A 27,308-nucleotide genomic window follows, 5' to 3' on the forward strand; every position below is an offset into this window, starting at 1 on the left:
TGAGAGGGGTTTATGAATTCATGTCATTTTCACAACCAGATCTTATGCTTATGCTTTACAATATGCAACCCTTTTTCTAGAGATTCCACATAGTGTTCTTCCTTTGATGGATTCCACATGTGCGCACAGCTTTCCATTGAGGCACAATTACTTTTGCTACAGAGACATGAGAAGACCAAGCAAACACTACAAAACTATGATGTGGGGTGTGTGTGTGGGGGATGGATTCCTTTTGTTGTCCAGTTGTGCCAGAATTGTGCCAGATATGGATTGGGGACCAATGGGTGATCACTTTGCATTTTTCAATAAGATTAGGATCATATCCTTTCCTGTAAAACCCAGAAAAGAAAAAGAGAAACTGTGTCAAAAGTATAAATATATATATCATGTGTAATCTACAGGTTTAAGTCTTTAGATACAATGACATTGATTAGAAATTTAAGATCATATTGAGATATAAGCTCTTACATTTAGAACCACACATATTCCTGATTAATTTTCATATGTTGTGTTGAGTCATCTGTCATCCATAGATGAAAAACATGAGCAGATCTATTTTATTTTACCGCAAAAGAAGCACACAAAAAAGAAAAACAAAGAATCAGAGAAATTCAGAAACTGTGACAGAAAGATGACTAAACAGCACATGCAAGCACAAGGACTGATTCTATTCCAAGATTTACTTTTTGCTGATAAGAATGATTGAATCCTTTCTGTATAACAGAGCAAGTCCATGCAAATTCAACTGCTACAATTGACTTCAGAAAGTTACTGAGCTGAAGCCAACTTGGAATTTAAGCAAGATGGGCTTGAGTTGATGGAGAAATCTCCTACTCTTTCCTACATATAAATTTAGACACCACTGACTTGAAAACCGCAAAGTGAAACAAAAATACTATAATCTTATCACTATATAGAATTAAACCTTATTACATGATGAAAGAAGGATAAAAAGAGTGGTAGAAGTCTTACAGAACTTCCATAAATCACAAATTTGGATACAGATCTGGTGTCTGGGAATGGATGACTGCAACTCCTATGGAGAAAGACTGAAGAGCCGATAGAGTTGGCTGAACATTAACGACGTATGTGTCTTTGCTCACATTCAACAATTGGAAAGCAGGTTCTCCATGCTTATGACCCTGAAAAATGCAAGCAAATTTAACCATTTCATTTATCAAAAATCGCACAAAGAAACAGCTAGCTAGTGCCTTGTCAGCTATTTGGCATGAAGTGTGCCGATCACAGTCTCATATATGGTTAACCAAAGAAATCAATCAATAGGTAATACAGCTATTGCCACGTCGATACAGACACCCACTATGTCTTAAGTAAACAGAAAAGAAGAATGGAGTGAGCAACAGGGATTTAGAGTATCAAGTGGTATTTTCTTATGTGATTAGTATGAGTAATTCAAATCAGATTTGGCATCACCAGTTCCATTTCTACCCAAATAAATAAATGCGAAATACAAATATACTGACAGCATTGTTCAGAAAAGAATTAGCAATGTCAAGTATAACCCACTCAAAAACTTGTCCTGAACATTTAAAGGCTTGTGCATTTATATGGATTAGGAGTTCGGATTGCAATGGTTTAACAAATAGATCACCTATGACATGTTTAATGACCTACCTGATATGATCTTCATAGATCACTGGGAGCAATTATAAATAAATACTATAAAATAGGTATTCGGAGATGTTTAATTCGATATACAGCATAAAACTGTAGCATATTATTAGTTTTTGATACGCCAGCCTGTTGGAATATGAAACTCTTTATTTGGTAAAAATCAAGCCAGATTAGAAATGAAAAGCATGTGTGTGAACAAGACAAGTTTCAGAGATTTGAACTACAAAAAACCATAATGAAAACAAGATTATCAGAAATAGAGAATGATCTGCATGTAATTGACAATTATTTAGCAGTTGGTTTAGGAACTGTCACCAGCAAGATTGACAAGATAAACAAGTGCAGGAGAAATCAGAAAAGGTAGATAATAATTGGTCTAACAATCACCATTAGAAGAACAGGAGAGACCGAGAACTGCGGGAGAAGAAACCAAAGCTCGCTGGTGTTATGTATCAGAAACCAATCAGAAAATAATATGGATTACAAAATGAAAGATACTTCGAAGTAAAAGAAAACCTATCACATAGAGCACCTGATATAAAATTTCTGTCAAATAAAATAACAAATCATATCTGCAAATACTAAGATATCGGGAAACCTCTAATGAGGGAAATATCCAGACTAGATTCAACTATAGAACTCACCTAAAAGAGTATAAGTTGCCGGACATCATGTTTATTAAAAGAAACATGCATGCCTACAAGTTCCAGTAATCAATGCAAATAATCACATGGATAATAAATATCAAAAGGTAGGCCAAAAGAAATGAAATAATCACATGGATAAAAATGTACACTGCACCTCTATAAATAGTTCAAATGACTTGTGATCCTCTCCCATCTCTGCCTGGGGCAAAATCTTTGAACTGTTAGACTCACTGTTTAGTATTTTTATAGGACACCCAGCATCCCACCCCCCACAGTCACAATGTCCATTTGTCTTCCATCTATCAATAAGATTAGAAGGACCACCAAATTCGGCAACTGGTCCTCCATGAAATCCATCCGGAACTAAAACAGTCACATTCCTGGCAGTCTTCTTCCTATCACTTTCGGATTTCTCTTTACAACTTTTGGAAGAAGATGATGGCACCCCTTGAGAAAAATCAGCATCATTGAGTTCAACTTTCTCAAGGAATTTGAGGCCCCAACCACCAAAAGCTACATCTTTTGAGCTATTATATCTGTGATCTCCGACAACTATTGCCGCCAATTCAAGATTGGGTGGGAAACCATTTGTGAGCTGATCTGCACAATCTGATTCATAAATAGTTTGTAACTCATTAGAAAAAAATTGCCACAGGTCCTCAAACCGAGAACCTGATTCGCCAAACTTAAGTTTAGGATTGTGCATGGATGAATGACTTGGCCTAAACATCTCAACCACCTTTTTGGATTGCCCATTACTTTTCTTGACATTTGATAATGGCTTTTCCTTTTCTTTCGAATATTCTTCATTGGCACCAAATAAAACAAACTCAATTTCCATGAATTTAGATCTTCTGGAATTCACAATTAAAGAACTCGATACCTTCATCTTTCCAACAACATGTGAAGCATTAGAAACATTTTTGTTTGATGCAGTTCTGCTTGCTTTCCATGAATGGAACAGATAAATGTAATCCAGGGACTTATCAACAGAGGGACTAATCTTCAGAGGATGAGCCACATATACGTCACCTCCATCATCATCTACAACAAATAAGAAATAAGGCATGCTACTTTCCCAGACACAGTAAACAAGCGCTGAGGTGACAAAGCTATGTGCCGGTGAAGCAGACAGGTCAGAGGAAGTTGATCTGGTACTTGAGCAAGAAAAGATCAACTCTTGAGAGAATTTTGCTTCAGATCCTTGTAACAATGATCTATAAGTCTTAGGAGAGTGTACCAAATTTGAGGACCGCGTCTCTCTGGTTCTGATTAATCTTAGTCTACTTTCTTCTGTACCAACATCTTGCTTGACTGGATCAATCGGCAATGAGACTTCCAAAAGGCCCATTTTCTGCAAAAATCCTTCTACAGAATTAGATATCCTTTTAGCTGAAGGAATTCCAATTATTTTTCCTAACTGAACCTCAGGTGAATATTCGAAAAAGAAATCACCCAGTATGGTTTATGCTTTGTGCAGCTTTCCTATGCATTGAGCTTTTAAAGACAACAAGTAGCAGTCATGTTAGCAGGGATGTTTAACACAGAACCATCTCCATAATAGATAGCATGAAAGCCAGAACTAACTTCTCCCGAGTCAACAAAATATTGTGCAAGATTTTTCTCAGTACTGATGATCTAATCATGAAAGTTGATCTGATTATTGAATGGAGATGTTCTTTGGATCTAACTGCATCTTCCACTAAATTTTGGCTGTTTGATGCATAAGCCAATAAATTTAATGCCGTCTTCTCCAAACTAGAAAATACAGCATGTTCATATCACAGTGGTTTATTGCCCTTCCAAGTTTATATTTGCCATTGTCATGATGGAGCAGCACACAAGACACTAACCTTCATAATAATCAACTGGGTAAACTTCATGCTTCACTATTAGAAAAGAAAGTACAATTCTAGGAATAAGCATCATGTGCAATTTATTTCATTGTACTTCTAGAGCACACTAAATTACACTATCAGAAGGTGCAACTTGGATAAACTTCAGATTCTTGTTCTTTTTTCTCGTCATGAAGTTCATGAAACCATCAATATTGGAGCTAAAATTTTTCACTTCATGGTTCCAAAAACCTGCCTCTGCTACTATACCTAGCTAATCTGCCAATGTGAATGCATACACAGTTCTGTGGATGTTTCTACTGATTACTAGTTCACAGTGCAATCTTTATGGTACTGAGTTAGCTCTCAGTAGAGCTAGTTTCCTTGCTACCACAAGCAGGGCACTAGATAACATATTCCTGTTCTCACACACAAAGACACTCACACAAGCATCAAATAAAGTGAATTATTTAACCCCTTTGGCTTGTGCTGCACTATCAAGCCAAATAAAGAAGGTACATAAGCACCATTGTCATGGCGTCGATCAAAGAGTTACAATCTAATGACACTACGCCATGCAATTGCCAAAGCTCTCTCTCTCTCTCTCTCTCTCTCTCCCCCCCTCACATACACACACAAATGTAAAGACAAAAATCCCAGCCATTGACAAGATGCAGCAGAAATAGATGAGGAAAACATGAGCAGAAAGCACTTGCCTCATGACAACTACTGCTGAATTTAAGTTGATTCTTTGGTTTCAAAATATATTATTTTCAGGTCGTAATTTCCTTCCTGTTCATGACACATAAAATTCCAACTTTAGGGCCTTCATTAGCACCCATAAGCTATGCAAGCGAGCCATTCTCCTAAATCACCAAAAGAAAGAAGGATCAAGAAAAATCTCCACCATATCTACGACTGTCATTAGGTTCCAAAAAATATCTAGCAAACAGTACGAATGGCATTTCCTTCTCTTCCTACAAAAGCTTTATCACAAGTTGAGTCTCCACTTTTATTCTTCCAAGGAGAATTTTGGTCAAGTTCCTTCTTATCTATATCAGATTCCCAACATCCATACCCTTCACAAGATTTCAACAAGGATATGAACTAAAGATAAAAGCAAGAGCAGGGCATCAAATTCCTCACCTGGGACACAAAGATTGGCGAACTTGGGTTGATCCTGCTTCTAGTAAGGGACCATCCTTCTCTATTAGCAAGCCAAAATCTGACCACCAACAGAACACAGACGGTGAGGATCAGCAAGAAGAGGGTGACTGATCAGTAAAGAGAGAAAACGAAGACGACAGAGATTAAGATCGTCATAGAAAGGTGACTGCTCGTCCTATAGAGAAGGGTAATAAGAAATGAAATGTAAAGGGAGGGTTAAGGAGAGTAGCAGAGGAGAAAAAGGCACCTCCTTTCCCAAGTCCGTGTGAGCTTTTTCCCTCTCTTTTCCGTTTATGCATTGAACAGCTGCAGGTGCCTCACAGGGAAACGAAGACGTCCAGCAAATCACCAGCAACAACTGTAACCTCCCAATTCGCCATTAATGACAGCAGCAGCGTGTGAGAATTAAATAACTAGAGAAGGAAGCAACCCAAGAAAACCAAATCCAAGACGTCGACATCAGCTGTGGGAATGCCACCTGCTCCCCACCCCCATGTGATTCATGACCTCAAAGTCCGATCTTTCCTTTAGAACACATCCCAAAAGCGGATTTTTAGTCATACGATAACAAAAACGACGGATTCCTTTACCGCCTCGATTAACAGAAACGAGAAAATTACAACGCATTGACCATATCTACTCTCTCTTTGTTCGATTTTGTTCTTTCTTTTGTGCTTCATTTCGTCGCCTCCTCTTCGGTAAAGATGAAAGACAAAGAGAGGTAGTGGATCCCGGTCTACTCGGCTTCTCTACTCAAAGCAGAGAGAGAGAGGGTGCCGACCGTGCGCGGGTGTGTGGTGCGTCCACCGCCCAGCACTTTGTCCCCACATCAATCCCCTGTTTGGTTGCTTGTTTCCCTTGTACTTATTTAGCTGTCAGAGACCTCAACCACGATTCACGACCCCAAGACGGGGCTCTGTTGGATGACCAGCATTGAGATGTCAGAACAATCATAATGAGCAGATTATGATTGTTCTGCTGCAGTCAATTTGCTCTGTGACGAAATTTAATGTGTGTGGGCGGCGAGCAGCGGGAATTGAGGTGCATGTTGGCAGATCACTTGCAGGGTGGTGATGTGAGTCTGTCACCATGTGGATCACAGCAACACAAACCTGCTCAACGAAAAAGACAAAGCATTTGGATCATCGTCCAAACTTGTGGGTTGACAATCCTACTGTGTGCATTGTTTGCTCTCAGCAGTTGTAATCCTTAAATCAGAATGCCTCAAGATATCCTGTGAATCATGTTGCAGGCAAGCATAATCATCTCCGGTGATGCTTAACCAGTTGTGAAGGTGGCATTCACAACCCATCGTCTCTTTTCCGGGGAATGATGGTTGCTTGTGATGGAAACAAAATGAGTGCTTTCGACTTTACCGTCCACATGGAAGTAATTTCTCATTATGAGATGTCTTCCAATAATGCCTCTGAATCCTATTAAATAATGAACTCAATAATCATGATTTGGCCAACATTTATTTCAGAGTTTAGATTTTGCGTACTGATTGAATGATAACCCACCTTTTCGTTTGCTTAATCGGATGGGAAGTAGAAATCAGGGCATGCTTGTTCCTCTAGTTATCATGCTCTGCAGCAAGCTCAGGCACAGAGTTCCATGCTTGAGGCTAAAATATCCCATGACTCAGCTCTTAAGATTGGAATTTGATACTCTTTTAAGTTGAAGAGGATGTTCCTGTAGCCTAGATTGACTGCTTCTCCCGATGAACCAGCCAAATACGTTTTCATTCGATTGACTTTCTCCTACTATATTTTTCCGGTTGAATCAAGTAAGTCATCTTTTTGGTTTGATTCAAGTAGGACTTCTCTGCTTGCTTCTGATAGCAGAAAGGTTGTTCTTGAAACTTTGGTTCTGCTCAGACAATTGGGTTTCCAAGCAGCTGATATCTAATGTTCTGATAACTCAGAGCACATTGTATTTTTAGCCATCAGATATGAAAATGAACAACGATAATCATCAAATTTTTTTAAGCATTTGTAATTTGAAGTGTACAGATGGCAATCTAATTCGTAGATCTATTTTTAACTTCACAGCTAACAAGTGAATGCAGGAGCATAATTCTTCGAAGTCGAAACATGGAGATAAGGAAGTATATGGGGAAGAACTCGTCGTAGTAACAACATTCTCCACACCATTGAGTTTATTGAATGGATGATGAACTCTCCTTGTTTAGGCCGCACGAGTCATATCCAGGATTCAAGGGTGTAGTTGTACTTGAACGAGTTCACCCCGCTGATATGTGCAAGGATGTCAGAGGAGTCGAGGATGTCTTCCTCCTTGACGACCGCCTGCACGAGCAGAGTCGCTGAGATCTGAAGTAACTCTCCATAGGAATGATATCTAGATAGGCAGGCTGAGAGCTTACTTCTTCGTCGTCGTCGAATTCATGGCTGCTGGAGCTCAGTCTTGCCACCTCTCCGAGCTCGTCATTCTTCGCAAACCTTCCCCGGACTCGAGGTCGGCTGTCTGCTAAAGTTTTCCGACATGCATACTGCGAACGCCTTTCGTCAGCTCGAATCGCTGCCCCAACTCGACATGAAATGAGATCGCTTTAATTTACCTTGATCTTCTTGCTGAAGTTTCTTTCGTTGCGCTTCCTCATGTACCGGTGGATCTTCTCCTTCCTCTCCTCCACGGACAAGCGGCCAACTTTGTAGGCGGAGTCATCCAACGGTGCGACGTCGGATGTCGGCAGCGGCGCCGGGGGTTGGTTGCCACTGCATCCTCCCATCAGATGCTGGCTGCCTCCGCCAAGAACCTTCATAGGAGAAACAATATACTGAATCTTCCGAGAGGGCAATGCGGGAAATAGCCATAGTTCTCAGCCAACAAAGCTGGATCTTTTCATTGCACGAGTACCAGATTTAGTTTTATGGTAAAGGAAAGATGAAGAGGGAATGGTTATGAACACAAGAAGTTCTTGGAGTAGATCAAACACAACAAGGCATTGTGTCGCAGGTACCTGCAAGTCGCCGGAGCTGTACATGTGGGGCATCGCGTCCTGGCCGTACGGCCCCAGACCGCTGCTATCCGACACGTTGACCGGGCCCAGCACCGGCATTCCTCCACCGGAGAGTCCCTGTGGCCGCTCGCCGCCGTACAGCATCCCGCCGCAGTACAGCGCCCCGATTCCAACCCCTTCGATGAACCCGCACGGCGGCGCTTCCAGCCTCACCAGCTCTGACGACTGCTGCATTCCCCTCGCCGCCGAGTAGCGCTCCTCCTCGTACGCCGCATGAGGGTGCTGCTGCTGGCTCGCTGAGGGCCCCGCCGCCGGCACCGGGACCACCAACCCGTGGTCGAACGGGTACTCGCTGGAGATGGCATCCGTCGTCACGAGCTGATCGAACGGATCCCCCGAGTACGGAGGTGGCGGGACCGAGAGAATCGCCGGAGGAGGAGGGGGGTTCGAGGACGAGGAGGAGGAGGAAGGGTAGTGGGCGAGGTCGGGCTCGGGATCGGGATCGGGCCGGGGTGGAGAGGCGTCGAGGAGGGCGTAGAAGGAGGGGAAGGGGGAGAACGAGGCGTCGTCACCGGGGTAGCAGCAAAGCGGTGTGCTGGCGGCCGTCGTGGCGGCGGCGGTGGAGGAGGACACGTCGTCATAAGGCGCGAAGAGGATGGGCTGGTGCTGCTGGTAATCGGAGCCTGGGAAGAGGTCACCGGCCGCTCTGCCGTCGTCGTCTTCGCAGAAGTCGAGAAGCTGAGCGGCGATGGGGCTGGAGATACCCTCCTGCTTCCAAACAACACACTATTCTATAACCAGCCATAATAATTTAGAAAAAGATTCTTATCTAAGAAAATATGAAAGATGGAAAACAAATAAAGAAGAAAAAAGGTATTATATTTCTACAAATCAGAAACATAAAACAAAGCTACTCCTAGCATTTATTTTCATATTTAACAGATAGTAACCTTTCTGCATAAATACTGCCAAGAATTGTTTGAAGTATAACATTCATTCCTAGTCCATTTTAACTTGGGTCAACAAAGAAGTCAATGAGCCCGTTGACCTCCGTCTTCCCTCAGAAAGGTGCTTCGCGAGCAATGACGAGCGACGACAACGAGTTCACGACACTACACGGAGATCTCCTGTCGACTTGCTTCATGCATGGCGCATATATATATATATATATATATATATATATATATATATATATATATATATATACAAATATGTATACACACACATGTGTACGTGTACATATGGATATGCGGCCTGCATGGAAGACACGTGAGGAAGTGAAGATTTACGTTCACGATATGTTCAAACAAAGCACCTCGACCAGCCAAAGTGAAAGATTCTCCCACATTAAATTCGTTCCGGAGTTGTCCAAATCAAGCAGAATCGGGACGCTTTACCGTACTGCAAGGAGCTTGTGTTCTTAATGGGCATCATGTGGGGATGAGAAAGCTTAGAACAGCCCTTCAAACAGGTATATGTTCTTGACGACTGGTATCTCTGTTTTATCTCTCCTGATTAATGTAAGCCTCACAATGCGTGTTTTTTGAAACATCCGAATCATTTTAGTCTCCGGTAGAGAGAAAATGAAGTGAAATAGAAACAGCATTACGACATCAACCGAGAGAAAAAAAGAACGCACACCCCATATAAGCCAATAGCTTATAAATGGAGGTCATGCTCGAAAGTTGTCTGAAAACAACGCTGAAAAGCTACGCTACCAACTTTAGGAGATGGATGACATGCATGGAAACAAGAAGAAATCAACGTCATACAAGTTTTGGTGGAGGAGGATTCACGAGACCTGAAGCTATTTGAAGCTCTATAATTCCACGGAGTCCAAGAACAGAAAGCTAAGAGAGAACGATCTTGCAGTTCGATTTCCAAGAGAAATGCTCTCAAAGCAAACAAGGAATTTAGAGGAAAGAAACATGATCATTCTCAATGCATGTCAGCACAGGGAATCGACTACATAAATACGAAAAAGAAGAGATGAAAATGGAAGGAGAGTTTCTCATGGCTTACAATTAAGAGCCCCTCGGGATTCTGTTCGATCATGTTCTGCAACATGCCTCTTTCACCGACTCTCGATCCCCGGAAGAAGAAGCAATGAGAAGAAGAAGAAGAAGAAGAAGACCTAAAGCACCGCAGCAATATTTTTGTTCTCCTCGGAGCGTTCTTACTGATAGCCTAAGATCACCTTATTCTCGCCTAGCAAGACAACTCACACCTCCAACAAACCACACAACTCCATCGCTACATATATAGAGAGGCGAGAGAAAGCAGGAGAGCTGTTGGCTTATTATTATGACTGCCTAAAAATGGCGTGGCGAGAAAAGATCAAAACACGAATCGAGAGAGAAGCAGGAAGCGGGGCAGATAACGGAGCGTTCCTTGTACGGATATACGTCGTGAAAGGCTGGGCTCCGAGCTTGACGGTGGACCGCAGGAGGGCAGACGTCCGTTTGCCACGTCGACGTCTTGGAGACCCTTGGTCAAACGTTTCAGGTCTTCTTGTTTACGAAAACAAGAAACAAGCATATTCTTTTGTTTCCTGAGTTGTTTACGAAAAACCGGCAACAAAACCAGATTGTTTTTATGATGCTTAATTGCCAAACTTGCAATTCCCATTCCGAGCTTATACACTAATTACCGAATGCCCATTTCATTAATCATGGTTAATTCTTTCACAAGATGGAACGACATAGACAAATCTAATGCATGGAAACAGAAGTCTGCTGAGAGCAGGGAGGAACCAATTCCCATCAGTCCCTCAAAAGGGCTTCCACTGTCTGTCTCAAAGCTCGAGAGGTCACACGGCCTGCAACTGCAACTGGGGGAATCTGCAAACCATTCGGACGAGTTGTTCTCTGTTGGCTAGGAGAGGTGACACAGCGGAGGAAATAAGAAAAGGAAACGAGAGGATCGACACAGATATCTCGTGAAGTGGCTGCTGCCGCCCCTTTAGAGCTGCACTGGAATCTCATGCCCGCCCTTGTTAGAACACGCCATCCATGGACATGTGCTTGCGACACCTCCACTTGCATGGTTATACCGACAGAGGTTTAGAACATGATGATCTCTGCTTCTGGGGGCTCGTTTGATTCACCAGTTGGGCAAAGCTCGGCATGCAGCACAAGCCATGGATATGTTCTGACTGCTGACAAGACATGAGATCCCTAAGATTCGTCTGTGCCAAAACAATATTTTTTATTATATATATAATTTTATTCTATTAAATAAAATCAATTGGCCCATTAGCTCAGTTGGTTAGAGCGTCGTGCTAATAACGCGAAGGTCGCAGGTTCGAGACCTGCATGGGCCAAATATATATTTTTGACATTATAAATATTAAAATTTATAATATAATTAAATTGTAAATAATTTATATCATATGATATATTTTATTTATATTTTAGTACATAGGGACCAATATATTATGGTTGTTTGGTGCACAAGTCAGCAATGAATAATGCAAATGGTGTTGGGAATGAATACTGCTGTCCAAATAAATTGGGATCCTGTTTGAGTCATGCATTGTTCAAGCCACTGTAAGAAGCCTGCATGAGAGCAAGCTTCTCACAAGAGCAAAAGCAGCAGTGGGAGATATCTAAGCATTGCAGAACTCAATGTTTCAACACAATTAATTGAGAATTAGATGAGATCCACAGCACATACAACCAAAATTTACCCTCAGCATGTATTCTGTGAAAAATAATCTCCATGAATCTGTGTAGGCTTACATCTGTATTGTAAGGACATTATATATATATATATATATAACATGATGAAGAAGAAACAGAGAGCATCCCCAGCAGTGAGACCAGATTGGATACAGCCATTATTCCATTGCTTTCTCCCCACCATCACTTGTTGGATGGCAAAACCACATGCCCAAAGCAAACAGCCAAATCCATCTCCTCCCTCTCTGCATCCCATCCAGTCCACCACCACCCCCACATAGAAGACAAACCACCACCACTCACCATTTACCCTTGACAAAGGACAAGCGTACATAGGCACCCCTCCCACTTCCCCACCATTACTCTTCCCCGCCTGTCACCCACCAACCTTCAATAATCTGCAGTAGACGAAGACAGCAGAACACAACAAAGAGTTACATGCACGGTTGGGCCATCTCTGACATCTTAAGTCTCTGCAATGAGACCAAGTGGGTTTTACCAGCATTACTCACCTTCTTTCTTTTTCATCACACTCCTGGCAAACAACAGGCAGATGATGAAGAAGCCCACTCCTGCTGCCCCTCCCACCACTATGGCCACTGTCTTCCCTGTTTGCCCTGAACACCAAGAACCAGTCCATCCATCATCACTGCTTTTGGAATAAGGCCATAACATGTTTCCTCCATAGAGAAAGAGCGAAGTCTATACCATTCTTAATAGGCAAAACAATTAATTGAACACCTCAAAAAGAAATCTTTTCAGATCATAAGTATCGGACAAAAATAATGAAAAGGAAACTTCAGATCCATGCAACTATCGTGAGGTGAAAGGAAACAAGAAGTCAGATGCAAGATACGAACAAGAGAAAACAAGGTGAAAATGAAATCTAAAATCCATGCATCACTATCATAAGATTGAAATCAAATGCAATGTGAGTTACGGGGGCAAAAAAAATATTACATCGAGATTATATGAATCAGAGAAAATGAAAGATTAAAGAGCTTCAAATCCATATGTAAATCGTCTGTGAAGATTAGCATAAGAAGAAGAGGAACAAAAATGGAATTTTTAGTACTATTAACAGTACTCACCTCGAACGCTGCCGCCGCCACCGGCGGTGGTGACGCCATTGGCGTAGTAGCTGTAGCTAATGTAGCATTTGTCGAGGTAGACCTGGCCAGAGGCGGCGCCGCCGCACTCTACCTCCGACTTCTGGATGGCCTGGGCCACGCAATCGCTGCAGTCGCCGGTGGAAAGGTCGCCCTCGCACTGCGCCATGGTGTAGACGGATCCATAGCTGGTGGCGTAGAACCCTTGCCCGCCGGCTACGCCGCTCTGGAGCTGGCTGAAGGCCGTGTCCCGCTTAACCTCGAAGTCGCCCCCGCCTCCGCCGGACCCGCATGTCTTGTAGAGCATCTGGGTGCCGGAGACCTGCGGGAAGCCGGACACCTGGTACATAGCGTAGCATCCGGCGAGCTGGACGCGTGCGGCGGCGGCGTCGCCGCAGAGAGACGACCACATGGGGGGGAGACGGCCGACGCAGTCGGAGCAGTCGGAGGGGGAGAGGTCGCTGCGGCACTGGAAGAGGCCGAAGATGGACTGGCCGCCGTAGGCAGAGGCAGTGGTCTTGTAGAACTTGGAGTTGGAGGCCTGGGCGGTCAGGGAGGAGGAGAGGGCGGCCAGGGTCTGGCCGTAGGCAGCGCCTCCACCGGAAAACGTCTGGTTGGCGCAGCCCTTGTAGACCAGGTTGTAGAGGCTGCCGGCGGCGGCTGGTGACAGGCGGGCAAGGCAGAGTACTGTGAGGGTGAGGGCTACTCTTAGCAGTGGAAATGCGAATGAATAGCTTGGAGGAGGAGAAGAGTGGCGGCGGTGGTGGGCTCTGGGGATGCCCATCTACTACTAAGTGGCTTTTTCTCTCTCCTTCTCCCCCCTATCGCTTCTCTACTTCGCAGTCTCTCTCACTACGTGCAAGAGAGTGAACAAAAAAGCCTAATTTGACAGTAGAAACAGCCAATGATGAGTCATTTCAGGGTTCCAAAGGGAGAGAAGAGACGAGGAGACATGGGGGAAGGAGGGTTCCGGAAATTAATCTCAGCCTGTCGAGGTCATGTTCATGAGAGTGCAGCGAGCTGTGAATAAAGTACTGCGGCAAGAGGCATGGATGTGGTGATGAGTTGGTGGTGAACGGGGCCAGCAAGGAGAAGTATTCCGAGAGCAAGAGTCAAGTCAGAGGCGGAGGCTGGAACGCAGGATGGTGAATGCATGGTTTGACTCCATGCCTCACAGTCCACAGTGCTCGCTGAACCAGGGAGGAAGGAATGGGGTTCTTTCCGCGAGCCGAGCTTGATATTTACGCCTGCAGCAACTTTTTCTCGCCGATTCATGGACTCGGGAGCGCGGGGAGCGGAGTTGTCAGAGGCTCTCCCAGTTAAAACAGCGAAGAAGGCCTCTTTTCTTTTTTTTCTCTGTACTGCCTACTCCTCCGCCTTTCCTTTTACTGGTGTCGTCGTCGCCGTTCCCGAAACTGGTTTCTTGCGGTGGGAGGAAAGGACCTCGAGGTGGTAAAACGTGACCTCCATTGGGATTTGGCGCATGGGATTTGGGAAAAGTTGCATCGCTCGACTGTAGAGACACTCGGCCTTCATCATCTTCTTCTTCGTCTTCGTTTCCGAAGGGTTGATTTTTCCCAGTGCACTATCATCGTAGGTTCCGCTTCAAGGAACTCACGAAACGCTCTTGTTAAGTAATACTGCACGAAAAGGAATGAAGCCATAGTTTTGGGGAAGTCTCATCCTCGATATGACTTATGAATATTATTATTATTATTATTTTCAGTGGGGAGATAAGAATGATGTATGACTAATATATTAGGGCTAATTATTCATAGTTAATTTTATTTTTAATATATATTTTTTTAAAAATATATTGATATTTATTATAATTATAAAAATAAAATATCTATATTTATTTATCATAATATAATCAATTTTATTAATGAAAACATAAAAATAAATATATAAAAGGATAATTTTAATATTTTTTTAATGACTTCGATGTTGATAGTGACAAACAACGATGTTGCTGAGGGCCGCAGATGACTGTTATGGATGAGGAAAGCGATAATAAAATATAAAGGTCACTCAACATCTACATCACCGGTGAGAGGTGAGTGTTAACGCTAATACAAATACTGAGTGATCATTTCGTTACTTAACAATTGTATCGATATTGACGCAGATACATAGTAGTCTTCACTTGTCACCTCACTCTTCTTATTCCCAACAACTACCTACGACTTTCAACGACGTTGTCATCCGCCACTATCGATGTAGTCTGTCACCACTAATTAAAATATTAAAATTATATTTTTATTTTTTATTTTTATATTTTCATTGATAAAATCGATGGCATTAATATAAATTAACCTCAATATTTTACTTTCATTACTATAAAAATACTAATATATTTTTTTAAAAATATAAAGATCGAAATATTAAAGATAATCGAGAACATAAAAAATTACATTACCCCATTATTTAATCTCAAAGGGTAACTCATCTTTTTAGAAAGATTTACGTCAGATCCGAGGGAGATTAAAATCAAGAGGAATATTAAACAAGAGGAATATTAGATTTAAATTCAAAATCTTCTGCTTTGATACCATATTAAATTCATAACTGTTATCAAATCCATCTAAAAGCTTAAGTGGAAAGATAAACAGGTTTTCTAATGCTAGTTAAAGAAATTTACATGATGTATATGAAACAGGGTTATGTTTATAAATGATGTTTGTGAAAATGAATGGACACTTCCAAATTGAGTCGAGGATGAACAGGAGACACATTGGTGGAAATGAAACCATTTCTGCCACACAAATGAAGAATCAATTATAATAGAGTTAATACTAGAGAATGAACATCAAGAACTTTTAATGCATACGAAACATTTAAATCGGCTATAAATTTTTGTATATATTTATCCCTCTTTTCTTTTGTTATTTATAAGAAATTTTAATATCATTAAGATACTCATTTGCAAATAAGCATAAATAAATACCCTCATCATCTTCTTATTTATTATCTTCTTCTTCTAACCGCAAGCGATGATCCACATTGGATGGTATTGGAGGAATGTAAATGTTCTCATCATCTTCTTCCGATCATCTTTCTCCTTCTTATTTTTTCTTCTTCTAATCACGAACAACGAACGTTGACGGGGCATTGGGTGAGTGATATCGGACGACATTGAATGGCGAGCAACAAGGGAGCATTAAGGAGTTGTGAAGAAAAAGAGAGGGTAATCAAAAGGCTCTAAATAGTAAAATTATATTTTATTATTTTTTAAGAGTTATCAAAAGTAAACATTTATATTTAAGATGATGAGCACTCTCAGCAGTGATCTAAAATGTATACAATAGCATATTGCATTAGAAGGCATCAAATTTTAGTCTTTGCACAGAGAGTTTCTTTTTCCCCAATCAATCATCTTGATCTGCCATATATCTACAATACATTTTTCTGGCATTATCTGTCTTCCATCTTCTGTTCCTCTTCTACTTCTTATTCTTCATAAATCAGCGTCTGAGATGACCAAACATCTCAAGATCAAACTATTAGACAACCAATGAAGAAACTGTGGCTGAATGCTAAGGAAAGAATCAGTAATGGCAAAAGCATCACACTGAAGTATACAAACATCATAGCATGACACACGACGAAAACATGAAAGAACAAAGAAACGCGAGTGTTCAAACATCATCATGTTGCGCAGAAGTTATCCCTCGAGTCACAAAGGTTGTGGTAGTGGTCAAAGGAACATTTAAAGTTCATTCAAAGGAACAAACAAGATTACTTTGAACGTGGCCGTGCATTGACCGATAAGAGCTTCGATGCCTACAATGTTGACAACCCTAATCTCCTGCTAAGTCACAAGTCAAGAAAGAAGAAAGCCTAATGGTACAGTAAAACGAAACATGGATAGAATGGAAGAACATCTAAGAGGATGAGTCGAATTTGTAGTGCTTATCGACAGCGACGGAGACATCCCAGGTGCAACTGAGTCCCTTGGGGAAGACGGCAAGGTCTCCTGCGCCAAACTCCATGCACTCTGGGCAACCCTTCGTGTAGACCTTCACCTTCCCTTTGAGGAGGTAGCACGTCTCTTGGGCATCATACTTGAGAGGGAACTTTCCTGGAGGACACCCCCACCTGAACAACAACAAATCAAAGCAAGCAGAAGAATAAACAGAGGAAACACTGCAAGAGACAGAGAGAAGAACGGATCACATGGTTTACTTGGGCCATGACTTGATGCCAAGCTGTTGTAATCGCGACTCAGGAAGGTTTCTCTCGACGGTGATGGCGAGGCTCCGTGAATCGGTCTCCGTTGCCCCATGCTTTGAGCTTTTGGCCATCGAAGTCGCGGACTGCACAGGAGGAAGAAGCGGCAAAGTTGATGGCAGTTCCTGGACTTGCTCTTATCTACTGTGATGAGAGATGGGGAAGGGAAAGCAGAGCTTTTGTGTCGAGAAAAGGCTCCGGTCACAGAGGGGAGCGATTTAGTTACCCGAGAGATACGAGTGGAAGTTTACATGTACGTTGTGTTTGAGATGTAGATCGAGCGGTTGCGGTTCTCGAATTGAATGGTTAATAACTCAGTGAGTCGACTCGTGATCATGGGCTAAGTTTAGTCTTTTCCGTCGAGGCTACTAGCGAGCCATGGAGGATGTTCAAATGTGAGAATCATTATTACTCGTATTTAAAGTAGACATCTTGAAAATTGCCATCCATAAGGAATTAATTTGCGCGTCCGATCTCAATTCCTCGTCAAAGAATTGGGTTAACTCTCAGAGTCAACTCGCCCGAGTCAAGAAAACCGGAGCGAGACAAGGAGGAGATGTCATATCACGAGGAGAGTCATCAAACCGTTGACTACGGATCCGAGTGACGTGGCAGGACGTCGCGTTCCAGATTGGGCTCGACCCATTACGATCGTTATGATGGGCCGGATCATCTGAACTCCAGACAAGCATATAATCCAGTGGTTTCGGCAGAGCTCGCAGACTAGCCACTGGCTGAAATTTGGCATTTTCTCTGACCACAAGAATAAAACCATGTAGGGGTGGTGTTAGTCACACCACTGACCATGATGACCAAGGCTGAAAAATCCATTTGGTATCTCTGAGGGTTTGTAGAAAACAGCTCCTGTTCACTTTGCCTTGGAAGAAAGACAACTCCAAATGTGTTGGAACTTGTAGAACTTCAAGTTCACCAGCGCATATTATTCCTTTGGCAAATCCCCCACCTTAAAAACCAGGCTTTAAGATGTATATGCCATTTTTCAGTCGATACGAAGATATCAGAACTAGGCATATCAATATCAGCTGATAGATTTCAAGAAAGATCCTGCAATGCATCAAGCTGAGATTGGCACATGACAATGAAGGCCAAAGCATCTGATGCCAGCAATAATTTTGCTAATTCTATTAGGATCTCATCTGATCTTTAACAAAATGGAGACCCACAAGCTTACAAACAAATTTGGATCCAGAAACTAGAAACTAATACAAGAAGAAAGCAACTAAGTTTCGGCACTAAAGAAAAAGAAGAACACAATAAGACAAGCATCAGAAATTCAACAGAGGAATGATTGATCCTTGAATGAGTTTGTACACAATTAATAATCAATACCTGTTCCTGGATCACCACAGAATGAAAAAGGTGGTGGCGACTGCAGAAAGGAAGACATATAGATCAATTCTGAAAGAGAACATGTCTCCATGTTTGGACTTGGTATGTAAACACAGGATACCATAACTACACCACAAACAAAGTATGCAATGCAAAATGGTCAAACAGGCATGCAAGAAGGAAAATTCTTGACCAAATTGTGAGAAAACCCGAGTTATTATTTGAGCTAATTCTTGCCAACTCCTCAAAGAACATGAATTATTGGTTAAGATAACCATTGGGAAACCCAACATGAGACTATACCTAAAAAGAGACCTCACTAGCTTGGAATCCCATAAAAGCACAAGAAATGCATTACTGTATATTACTTAAAAGCACAAGATAACCATTCGACACTTGACCTAAGTATGATAACATGAAGCTCGTATATTACTTATTTATGAGAGATTATATGGGTATGATAGAGGTAGACACCATATGAGCTATACACTTAGCCATCTAGTGATGGGAAACTACGCATTTGAGGAGATGGGTTCAGTGTCATTCTCGATTCAGGAATTAAGAGCTAAGCTTAATTCACCAAATATGATGAACGAGTTCTTCCAAAATCCAAGAAGTGGTTGTTCCCCACGCGCCATTAATGTCTCTGTATCAGTTTGGCTTTGGTGATAAGAACAGGGAGGGAATGGGATCCTCTCCTGACAAAGAAAAGTTGGATGCTTTCCTTTTGTTCTACCTCTACTTTTCTCTATTCTTCCACCTGCAGGGGCGGCTAAGGGCAGTAATAATTGAGCATCATGCACGAATCGTCTATATCTAAGATCAAAAGTCAAAATATCAAATTTGATATCCTCTTTCTAGCTAATTTTTTTACCCAAATATATATAAAAAAATCAAATGTAAGGTTTGTATAGAGTGATATAAGAACATATTGAATGAAACATCACACGATCGTTTAAAGTGTATAAAGTCTATATTTTTAATTTATATTGTCTGTCAAATATTTACTGAAATATTAGCTTGTGAGATCCCGAGTTTTATATATATATATATATATATATATATATATATATATATATATAGATCCTTAACGTGTCATAAGACGTTTTAAAAAAATTGATCCTTTATAGATTAACATGCAAAAGAATTATACGATTTGAACAAAACTAACTATTATTTATGGACATGTGAGTTTAAAATAGATAAAAGTATAGTAATATAAATCCTTCTTCAAATTATAAAAAGGAAGAAAAAAAAAAAAAGAAATCTTCTCTCAAGAAGTGGGCATGAATGTTTCTTGGCTTCATGAAGCGTATATTAAGCTCTGTAACATGGATAGGGCCCTCAAAAGCAGCTTTGTGAGGTTATGGACTTTAATTATGTCATCCCCTTGAATAAGACTTCACTTTATCAGTACATCTTTACAGACAAACAAGTACTAAGTAGACCATTCACTACCTAATTGATGAGGTGGATGACTTGATCAACATTATCCAATCTTGTTGAGTTGAAACATCTTTTTCCTAAGGTTGATATATATCCAAAGCCTGATTGAATCTCCAGCATCAGCATGTGGTGTCACTGTCATACCATTTGCTACCCACATCTGTGAGGGAATTATCTGCTTTACTTAGGAACATTCTGAACATTACTTACTTAGATTGCCAAATCACAAGTTTCAGTAAAAGTACACAGATTTCTGTGGGGAAACAAAGAGAGGGTCCAGAAAAAACATTCACAGGACAAACTGTTGTTCGCTTTTGGAACAAAGACAGATGGCTGGAAGATGTAGGGATTGACAACCAGCGGATGGTGCAACAACACAATCAAAGAACTGTTGGATGCCTGACATCCCACATTGGATTCCATAGTCGAAGATAAATGTGGTAGAGTTCAGCGAAGACCATCTTGTCTTGTACACCAATGGAGAAGTAACGCAGAGATGGAGTTTGATGCCTTCCACCATCTTTTACGGATGAAGAAGGCTAAATATCTAAAGGTCAGTACTTTTGTGTCCTTGAACGCCACTAGAGAGTCTTGCCAAGGATACTCCATAGGCATAATAGTTGACAATATCATATGGCTGTGCCTTCTTTTTCTTCCAAATAGAAGTGGATGTATGAATCATCTGTGCGAGACAGGCCGAAGCAACATCGTCTTCTTCTCTGTCCACTAGTGAACTCACTCTTTCTCAGCAAGACCGGTGATGGCGCAGCTTGTTTACGGACTGCAGAGGGGGAGGAGGGCAGAGGAGGAAGTGAAGAAAGAAGATGACAGATGCAAGCCGAGAAGGAAGAGAAGGTGAAGAGGTCTGTGACCGTAGGCAAGTCTAATGCTTGGCTTTGGGGGGAGCAGTTCATCCATCTCCCCTCTGTTTCCTTTTTTTCTTTTCCTGTGTTTTCCTCGGCATCATGTCGCTCTCTTATTGGATTATTCTTCCTCAAATTTACGGCTTGATTTGGTGGTGTGTGTGTGCTGATCTTTCCTTCTTCTTCAATTAATGCTTGATTTGGTTGAGATGTAATTGCGTGATGGATCGAAGATGAATCATGAAATAATGACAGTTCCATTAGATACTGTGATCGACCCTTTTTCTCCATGTTTGTGTTCCTTTTTTAGCTGGAAATCTATGCAGCAGCCATTGCCAACATCTTGACTGTCACAATCTTACCCTGAAATTAAAATTCCTAATGTTGAATCCGAGTGAAGGTCTTACAACATTGAATCCAGAAACAATACATACAATAAGGAAAGGTGAACCTGATATATGCATATAAAAAAAGATGGATCTAAAATATCAAAGGTTAATGGGATGGTTTTTCTTGGTTGATCATAATGAGAAGAGAAAAAGGGTTAATTTGTTCTCCATATTTCACAACAACAATAAAGCCAAAAAAAAAAAGGAAGATGAGAGCTCGTGATGATTTGATAAAATATTTATCAGCCAAGCTAGTCGATATTTTCTTATGATCTTTTTGTATCAAAACTTCAAATGTCATTACATAAGATATTTTTGGACAATCAACAAAGTCATTAGGAATTCTTATGTTTGACTCTAAAGTCTCATTGGCTTGATCATGTATTTGCTAAAGTCCCATTGCTTGATTCTTATGTGTTTTTCATGGACTCTAAAATCCATTCTCTTGAGAAGATAATTTTTACATATCTAAAATATTATAATGATATATGAAATCAATTTATTATAGATTGAGTGTTCAAAGTCTCATCCATGAAATCTTTAGACTTAAAATATTAAGAAATATAAGGGTTTGAAATCTCATCCAAGTATCCGAAATATTAGTCTTAGAAGTAGTATATCCATTTTATTTATCCATCCATTTATTCTTTATATTATTAGCCCTTGTTTTTCTAAAAAAAAGGGGGAATATCTCTCTCTCAAAGAGAGAAGTCATTCTTTACATAGTATTTTGTAAGTTAATATTAATAATTCTCCAACAAGAAGTTAAATTCTCCTTAACCTTGACTTAGACATTAGACATGGACTAAGACTTTTTTTTTTCTCAATAATTCAGCAAGCTAAAAGATTGCCCAACTCCCACACCACCACCGGCGACATTTAGAACTATTACATCTTTTATTTAAATGATTAAAGAATCGATCCTTAACTCGGACACAATAATCATACAGCCATTAGAGGCCCCAAACATTATCTGATATGAATTTTATGAATGGATGTTAATGATATGTTAAAAAGGATCTTAATATTTGGGGATGCATCTAAATTTTGCATAGGTAAATAATATTTAGATGTAGACGAGATATAGTCTTGTTATGGGATTGTACCGTCGATTATGGGTTGGCTGGGCTTGGTTAGAACCTGAAGGTGTAAGGATGTTCATGGATCTTGCGCGGCAATTCTACGAGGTAGTTGATCAGGTCCTGAGGTGGGTGAGGCAACACCAAAGTGGTTTTTTGGGTGATGTTTAAGTATTCAAGACAGGCTCGGGCAGAAGAAGATTACAACTCATTGATGAGTTCTTGCACAAAAAAAATCAGTGTCAGGGGGTTCTTCCCAACCCAACCATTCCAACGATCAAGTTAGCTTTGAGAGATTTGTGATGTAAAAGAGTTGGTCTCAGAGAAATCCAACCCTTGGACTAGTGCTAGGGTCAGCTTTTATACCTGTCTAGTCGTATGAACCACTTGTAATGACCATAATATCTTTTCTTTAGTGTTCCATCTATGGAGGCAGCAGACATGTAATGATAGTAATGTCTCTCTTTTTGACTTTTGATCAAAGGGGATGACTGACTTATAATAATCATAACGCCCTCCCTATGGTGCTTTGTTTGTTGATGTCGACCGATGAGGGGTAGACCTGATTAATTGCTTGTAGGTTGTGGGAGGCCGATCAAGTTGACCCAAATAACCTTTTTTGGGTCGTTATAATTGTCTCTATATTCATACGAGCACGATCGAATCTTTATTTTTTTATGTTAGTACCCCTATGATACACAGTTGATATGAGAAGTGATTGATTGTCAGAATAATTTCTATAATCTTATTTAAAGATTCTTTTCACTTGTTATACAATATTACAAACCAATTCAAATTTTTATGTCCTCCTATTTCTAGTTCATTTTGTTTTAAAGAAAACCTTGCCCATGGATAACTACGTACAACCACTTAGTTGTCCATCAACGTCTATCTCGATAGGCTTTCGATTGGGCCAAACATAAAGGAGAATTCACTTTGCACTCCTACATATTCTTCCTCACCGGCGGTGAAAGGACAGCTGGGTTATTTCGCGCGGCACGCTCATCTCGCGGCTCACAGGGCCCCACGTGGAGCTCCCGAGTCCACACACCATGGGTCCGCTTCGCCACATTTATACCCTACACGCTTCCGTCTCTTCCCACTCCCTCTGTTGCGCTGGCTCTTTTACTCTACCGTTAATACAGTTACTTTAGTTGCACCCACCACCCCCGCCCCCAAATCTACCTTCGATCCTTTCTCTCTGTGTCGGAACGGACAGCGAGGTAAGCTCCATCAAGCTTGGATTCGGTCCGATAAGCGTATACATGTCTTGCATTGTGATGGGGTCGTAGGAAGACTGGTATTTATATCTTGCTCACTTGTCTATGTGGTTTGATCATGACGGTGGTTAGGTGACGGTAAGGCAGGATATGTGGCCGTCCGGCTTGCGGGTGATGGTGGTGGACAACGCCTCACGCTACCTCGGCCTCATGGAGCGGCTGCTGTTGCAGTGCAACTATCAGGGTTCGAATACACCCGCAATGGACATATGCCATTGATCCATTAATCTTCTTCTTTCTTTGATTGTTTCATTACGTTCGAGTCATGTGTTAGTGAACTTTGTTTCCTGATCGCTTATTAGCACCTTTTTATTTGGATCTTCTACAAAAAGTTATGACATGTGCACAAGTTCAAGAAGCTATATCACTCGTCATGGATAATCGACAAAGCATTGATCTAATCATCAGTGATGCATTTTTGCAAAGCGATGATGGCTTGTTGATTCTGAAATCCCTCGCCTTGGCACTCGATTTTGCTGTGATAAGTAGATTAACTACTCCAAAAACATATATTTTAGCGAATAATTCTACTTGGATTCTTGATGTATTTGCATGGCGTAGTGATGTCTTGGAGTGAAGAATTCGGCATGATGATGAACTATATAGCCCACGGAGCTTGCGATTTCCTGATCAAGCCACTGAAGATTAAGGAACTGAGAAATATATGGCAGGATGTGTTCGGAAACAAATGGGATAGCGGTATGATACGATCGGGTAGTCTCGTGAAGAAACAAAAGGATTGCATACTACCCATTCGAGAGGCGGATGGAGTCGTCACCGACGTCTGTGACCTCAAGAAGGCCAGACTACAGTGGACGACGCAACTCCATCAATCAATTCGTGGCAGCAGTGAACGCTCTTGGGCTCGACAGTTCGTGCCAAATCTACGGATTTTAGTTCGAGTTGCTTTGTTTGTTTCCACGATTTGAAGGAAGCTAATTTATTTTTGTTTTAGAGGCGTTGCCAAAGAAAATTTTGGAGATCATATGAACGTCCAACATCTAACAAGGGAGCAAGTTGCCAGTCATCTGCAGGTAATTTACTCGAAGATAATTAGCACCCACTGTTCGAGAATCCATGAAGCGTTCTTGTACGTTTGGATGCAGAAGTACCGACTGCAGCTGAAGAGGTCGAGTTCGTGGATGGCCGTGGAGAGCATTGAATCTTCCACGTTTGATGCCAATGAGGAAACGCAGAACAACGAGTTCGTGGTGCCGAATCTGTCAGCAGCTTTGGGCCAATTGGATGCGGTGGTGATGGGGAACTATGGCAACAAAGCTGGTGAATCCTCGAGCAGCTCGCGCGGCACGACCGATGACCTCAACACCTGCTTCGGCGATGGCTTCCGTGAACCGAACAGGCCCCCGGCGTGAGAAGCCTTCGGCCCCTGTTATTGGACACTGGATTCTTAGAAGTCACTGCTAAAAGGCTTTGTTTGCGTTGAGAAGGGGATGGAGTAATCTTTGAATGGTATGCTTAGCTTCCGCATGCTGAGGAAATGCCACCATATTAGAAGTATTCGAAGATCAAACTGATGCCCTCTGTTTCATCTGCTTTGCTCCGCCGCCTCGCGCTACCCGCCGCCCTCCGCTTCCGTCTCTCCGAGCACGGCCTCCCTCCCGACACCGACACCACCTTCGCTCAACCCCCTCACCTCGGATCCCGCATCTACCAGTCCTCTGCATGATCGCCGATATGTTCCTCGACGCCTAGGTCGGGTCAACCGGCCAGCCAGTCTACGCCCGGCGGAGAGGCGGTGGGGGGCACGGAGGTGGCGGAGGTGATGGAGGAGGGAAGTGAGGCGGAGGGCGAGGGAGACCGCGGAGGGTCTGGCGGCGGCAGCGAGGGCCACGGGGCGTCGCAGACGGCGTCGGACGAGCTCGTGAATCCTGTGAGAAGATACGACACGTGTGGGCCATCGGTGCGGGGTCCATGTCTACTTTGATACGTGTCAGATCGCCTTATGTGGGGCCCACCGCCCTTTGCTACACGGACGGCAATGATTTCTGTTTCGGTCGTTTAATTTCTTTTTTAATTTGAATTAGGCGAGGGTACGTCGGAACTAATTATAAATTAGCTCAATTGTTAAATCTTTTTAGTATCTCAATCTTTAAACTTAAAAATTTTATATTTATGAAAATAAAATATTAATATTATTTACTCGTCGTTGGTTTTACCGACGAAAGATACAGCACATGATAATATATGCATAGATGACACGAAAATAAGTAAAAAAATATTTTTATGATGATCGTGTCGTGGGTAGTTGTTGTGGTAGTGGTCGATGAGAATGATGTTGTGATCAATCTTATCGATATTGATCTGAATATCGATGACAGGGAGAAAGAGGAGACAAAGCAGTGAGACATTTGTGTTAGTGACCAATGAATAAGAGGATGAAGACAAGACATCTACATTAGCATCGTATCACTTTGCCTCCTCTTCCTCCTCCAGCATCGCTCTGCATCTGCGTCGACACCGAAGGAAGAAGAGGAGGTAAGTAAAGCATCTGCATGACCAATGATGAGGAGAGAAGAGGAAGAGGAGGCAAGTGTGGCAGAGCAGTACGACATTGAAGAAGGAAATGGAGGAAGGTAAGGCATTTGCATCAACGTCGCATCGCTCTACCTTCTTTTTGTTCTTGTCGACCACTACATCATTCAATGCGACGTCGCACTGCCTCCTCTATGTTAGTGTCATACCGCTATATCTTCTCTTCATTTTACTCAACCATCGCATTATTCAATGCAGCGTCGCATAGTTTTGCTTTCTCTTTTTTCTCACCAACCACTACATCATCGAAAGAGAAAGAGGAGGCAAAGTGATACAACACAAATGCAAATACCTCACCAGTCTCCTTTTTTTGCCTCTAGCATCATGCCTTTTTACCTCCTCTTTGTTCTCATCGACTACCACATGATTTGGTGTGGTGTTGCATTATTCCCTCTTTGCCGGTATCGTATCGCTCTATCTCTTCTTTGTTCTCATCAACTACCATATGGTTTAGTACAGCGTTGCACTACCACCTCTTTGTCAGCACCGCACCGCTCTACCTCTTCTTCATTCTCATCGACTGTTGTATTGCCAAAAGAGGAAGAAGAAGAAGAGCGATGTGACATCAACATAGATGCCTCCTCTGACCACGATGCAAATACCTTATCATTTTGCCTCCTTATTATCGATGTTCGGATTGACATCGATAGATTCAACCATATATCGATCTCATTGACTATCACCACAACAATCACTCATGATGCTATCGTCCGCTATCATAATTGAGATTATCTTTTTATCCATCATTTTTGTGTCATTCATGTTTTATCACGTGTTATATCTTTCGTCGATAAAACCAATAATATTAGGGTAAATTAGGTTAAATATTTTATTTTCATAATTATAAATATTTTAATATAAACTTTTAAAATTTAAAACTAATATGTAATTAGCTCAAACTACAATCCTAACGATAAAACAAAGATGTGGCGCATCTTATGGGGTATGGCTTTGCATCGGAGAAAAGTTGTTTGGAGCATTCGATATACTATTAATATAAAACCATGACCGAGTTAGCACTCGAATATAATTATATTGGCGTAGGAGTCACGAGACGTTCCAGGT

At 41.6% G+C, this 27,308-nt stretch overlaps 5 protein-coding genes, 1 long non-coding RNA gene and 1 other non-coding gene across 8 annotated transcripts; 3 read left to right on the plus strand and 4 right to left on the minus strand.

Moving 5' to 3' along the window:
* Positions 1–118: 118 nt before the first annotated feature.
* On the minus strand, positions 119–6,048 carry LOC103984428 (uncharacterized). Of its 2 annotated transcripts, none has more exons than XM_065108616.1 (5): positions 5,532–6,048; positions 5,264–5,342; positions 2,437–3,636; positions 973–1,142; positions 119–329 (listed from the first exon to the last, which is right to left on the minus strand). In XM_065108616.1, the coding sequence occupies exons 3-4, from the start codon at positions 3,631–3,633 to the stop codon at positions 987–989; spliced, it is 1,353 nt and encodes a 450-aa protein (XP_064964688.1). In that variant the 5' UTR covers positions 3,634–3,636; positions 5,264–5,342; positions 5,532–6,048; the 3' UTR covers positions 119–329; positions 973–986. The 2 variants fall into 2 exon arrangements, with proteins under 2 accessions (XP_064964688.1, XP_018681574.2); XM_018826029.2 differs by lacking the exon at positions 119–329 and adding an exon at positions 427–840 and having other exon boundaries at positions 5,532–6,047.
* Positions 6,049–7,268: 1,220 nt separating this feature from the next.
* LOC103984426 (uncharacterized) lies at positions 7,269–10,552 on the minus strand. The gene is made up of 5 exons (XM_009401900.3): positions 10,287–10,552; positions 8,265–9,032; positions 7,863–8,060; positions 7,668–7,793; positions 7,269–7,590 (listed from the first exon to the last, which is right to left on the minus strand). Exons 1-5 carry the CDS (start codon positions 10,329–10,331, stop codon positions 7,486–7,488), a joined length of 1,242 nt encoding a protein of 413 aa, XP_009400175.3. The 5' UTR covers positions 10,332–10,552; the 3' UTR covers positions 7,269–7,485.
* A 960-nt stretch (positions 10,553–11,512) lies between these two features.
* Positions 11,513–11,586, plus strand: TRNAI-AAU (transfer RNA isoleucine (anticodon AAU)). Its single transcript has one exon. It is a non-coding gene; the product is annotated as a tRNA-Ile (tRNA).
* Positions 11,587–11,938: 352 nt separating this feature from the next.
* LOC103984425 (plasmodesmata-located protein 3-like) lies at positions 11,939–14,670 on the minus strand. The gene is made up of 3 exons (XM_009401899.3): positions 13,036–14,670; positions 12,457–12,561; positions 11,939–12,342 (listed from the first exon to the last, which is right to left on the minus strand). The coding sequence occupies exons 1-3, from the start codon at positions 13,835–13,837 to the stop codon at positions 12,335–12,337; spliced, it is 915 nt and encodes a 304-aa protein (XP_009400174.2). The 5' UTR covers positions 13,838–14,670; the 3' UTR covers positions 11,939–12,334.
* A 2,108-nt stretch (positions 14,671–16,778) lies between these two features.
* LOC103984424 (uncharacterized) lies at positions 16,779–17,596 on the minus strand. The gene is made up of 2 exons (XM_009401898.3): positions 17,239–17,596; positions 16,779–17,151 (listed from the first exon to the last, which is right to left on the minus strand). The coding sequence occupies exons 1-2, from the start codon at positions 17,355–17,357 to the stop codon at positions 16,938–16,940; spliced, it is 333 nt and encodes a 110-aa protein (XP_009400173.2). The 5' UTR covers positions 17,358–17,596; the 3' UTR covers positions 16,779–16,937.
* Positions 17,597–20,216: 2,620 nt separating this feature from the next.
* Positions 20,217–21,232, plus strand: LOC103984422 (uncharacterized). Its single transcript, XR_671647.3, has 2 exons — positions 20,217–20,632; positions 20,743–21,232. It is a non-coding gene; the product is annotated as an uncharacterized LOC103984422 (long non-coding RNA).
* Positions 21,233–23,524: 2,292 nt separating this feature from the next.
* LOC135611689 (two-component response regulator EHD1-like) lies at positions 23,525–25,178 on the plus strand. The gene is made up of 5 exons (XM_065107332.1): positions 23,525–23,633; positions 23,763–23,874; positions 24,252–24,561; positions 24,646–24,724; positions 24,797–25,178. The coding sequence occupies exons 2-5, from the start codon at positions 23,781–23,783 to the stop codon at positions 25,061–25,063; spliced, it is 750 nt and encodes a 249-aa protein (XP_064963404.1). The 5' UTR covers positions 23,525–23,633; positions 23,763–23,780; the 3' UTR covers positions 25,064–25,178.
* Positions 25,179–27,308: the final 2,130 nt, after the last annotated feature.

Source organism: Musa acuminata, chromosome BXJ2-5 (genome assembly GCF_036884655.1).
Source record: "Musa acuminata AAA Group cultivar baxijiao chromosome BXJ2-5, Cavendish_Baxijiao_AAA, whole genome shotgun sequence".
Taxonomy (NCBI): Eukaryota; Viridiplantae; Streptophyta; class Magnoliopsida; order Zingiberales; family Musaceae; genus Musa; species Musa acuminata.

Coding starts and splice junctions, on each gene's coding strand:
- LOC103984428 (XM_065108616.1), bottom strand. CDS start 3,633: ATGGGCCTTTTGGAAGTCTCATTGCCGATTGATCCAGTCAAGCAAGAT. Junction 1,143..2,436: donor CATTTGAACTATTTATAGAG/GTGCAGTGTACA, acceptor TGCATTTTTCAG/GGTCATAAGCATGGAGAACC.
- LOC103984426 (XM_009401900.3), bottom strand. CDS start 10,331: ATGTTGCAGAACATGATCGAACAGAATCCCGAGGGGCTCTTAATT. Junction 8,061..8,264: donor ACAGCTCCGGCGACTTGCAG/GTACCTGCGACA, acceptor TCTCCTATGAAG/GTTCTTGGCGGAGGCAGCCA. Junction 7,591..7,667: donor AATTCGACGACGACGAAGAA/GTAAGCTCTCAG, acceptor CTGCTCGTGCAG/GCGGTCGTCAAGGAGGAAGA.
- LOC103984425 (XM_009401899.3), bottom strand. CDS start 13,837: ATGGGCATCCCCAGAGCCCACCACCGCCGCCACTCTTCTCCTCCTCCA. Junction 12,562..13,035: donor TGGCGGCGGCAGCGTTCGAG/GTGAGTACTGTT, acceptor CTTGGTGTTCAG/GGCAAACAGGGAAGACAGTG.
- LOC103984424 (XM_009401898.3), bottom strand. CDS start 17,357: ATGGCCAAAAGCTCAAAGCATGGGGCAACGGAGACCGATTCACGGAGC. Junction 17,152..17,238: donor GGCATCAAGTCATGGCCCAA/GTAAACCATGTG, acceptor GTTGTTGTTCAG/GTGGGGGTGTCCTCCAGGAA.
- LOC135611689 (XM_065107332.1), top strand. CDS start 23,781: ATGTGGCCGTCCGGCTTGCGGGTGATGGTGGTGGACAACGCCTCACGC. Junction 23,875..24,251: donor GTTGCAGTGCAACTATCAGG/GTTCGAATACAC, acceptor TGCATGGCGTAG/TGATGTCTTGGAGTGAAGAA. Junction 24,725..24,796: donor AAGTTGCCAGTCATCTGCAG/GTAATTTACTCG, acceptor GTTTGGATGCAG/AAGTACCGACTGCAGCTGAA.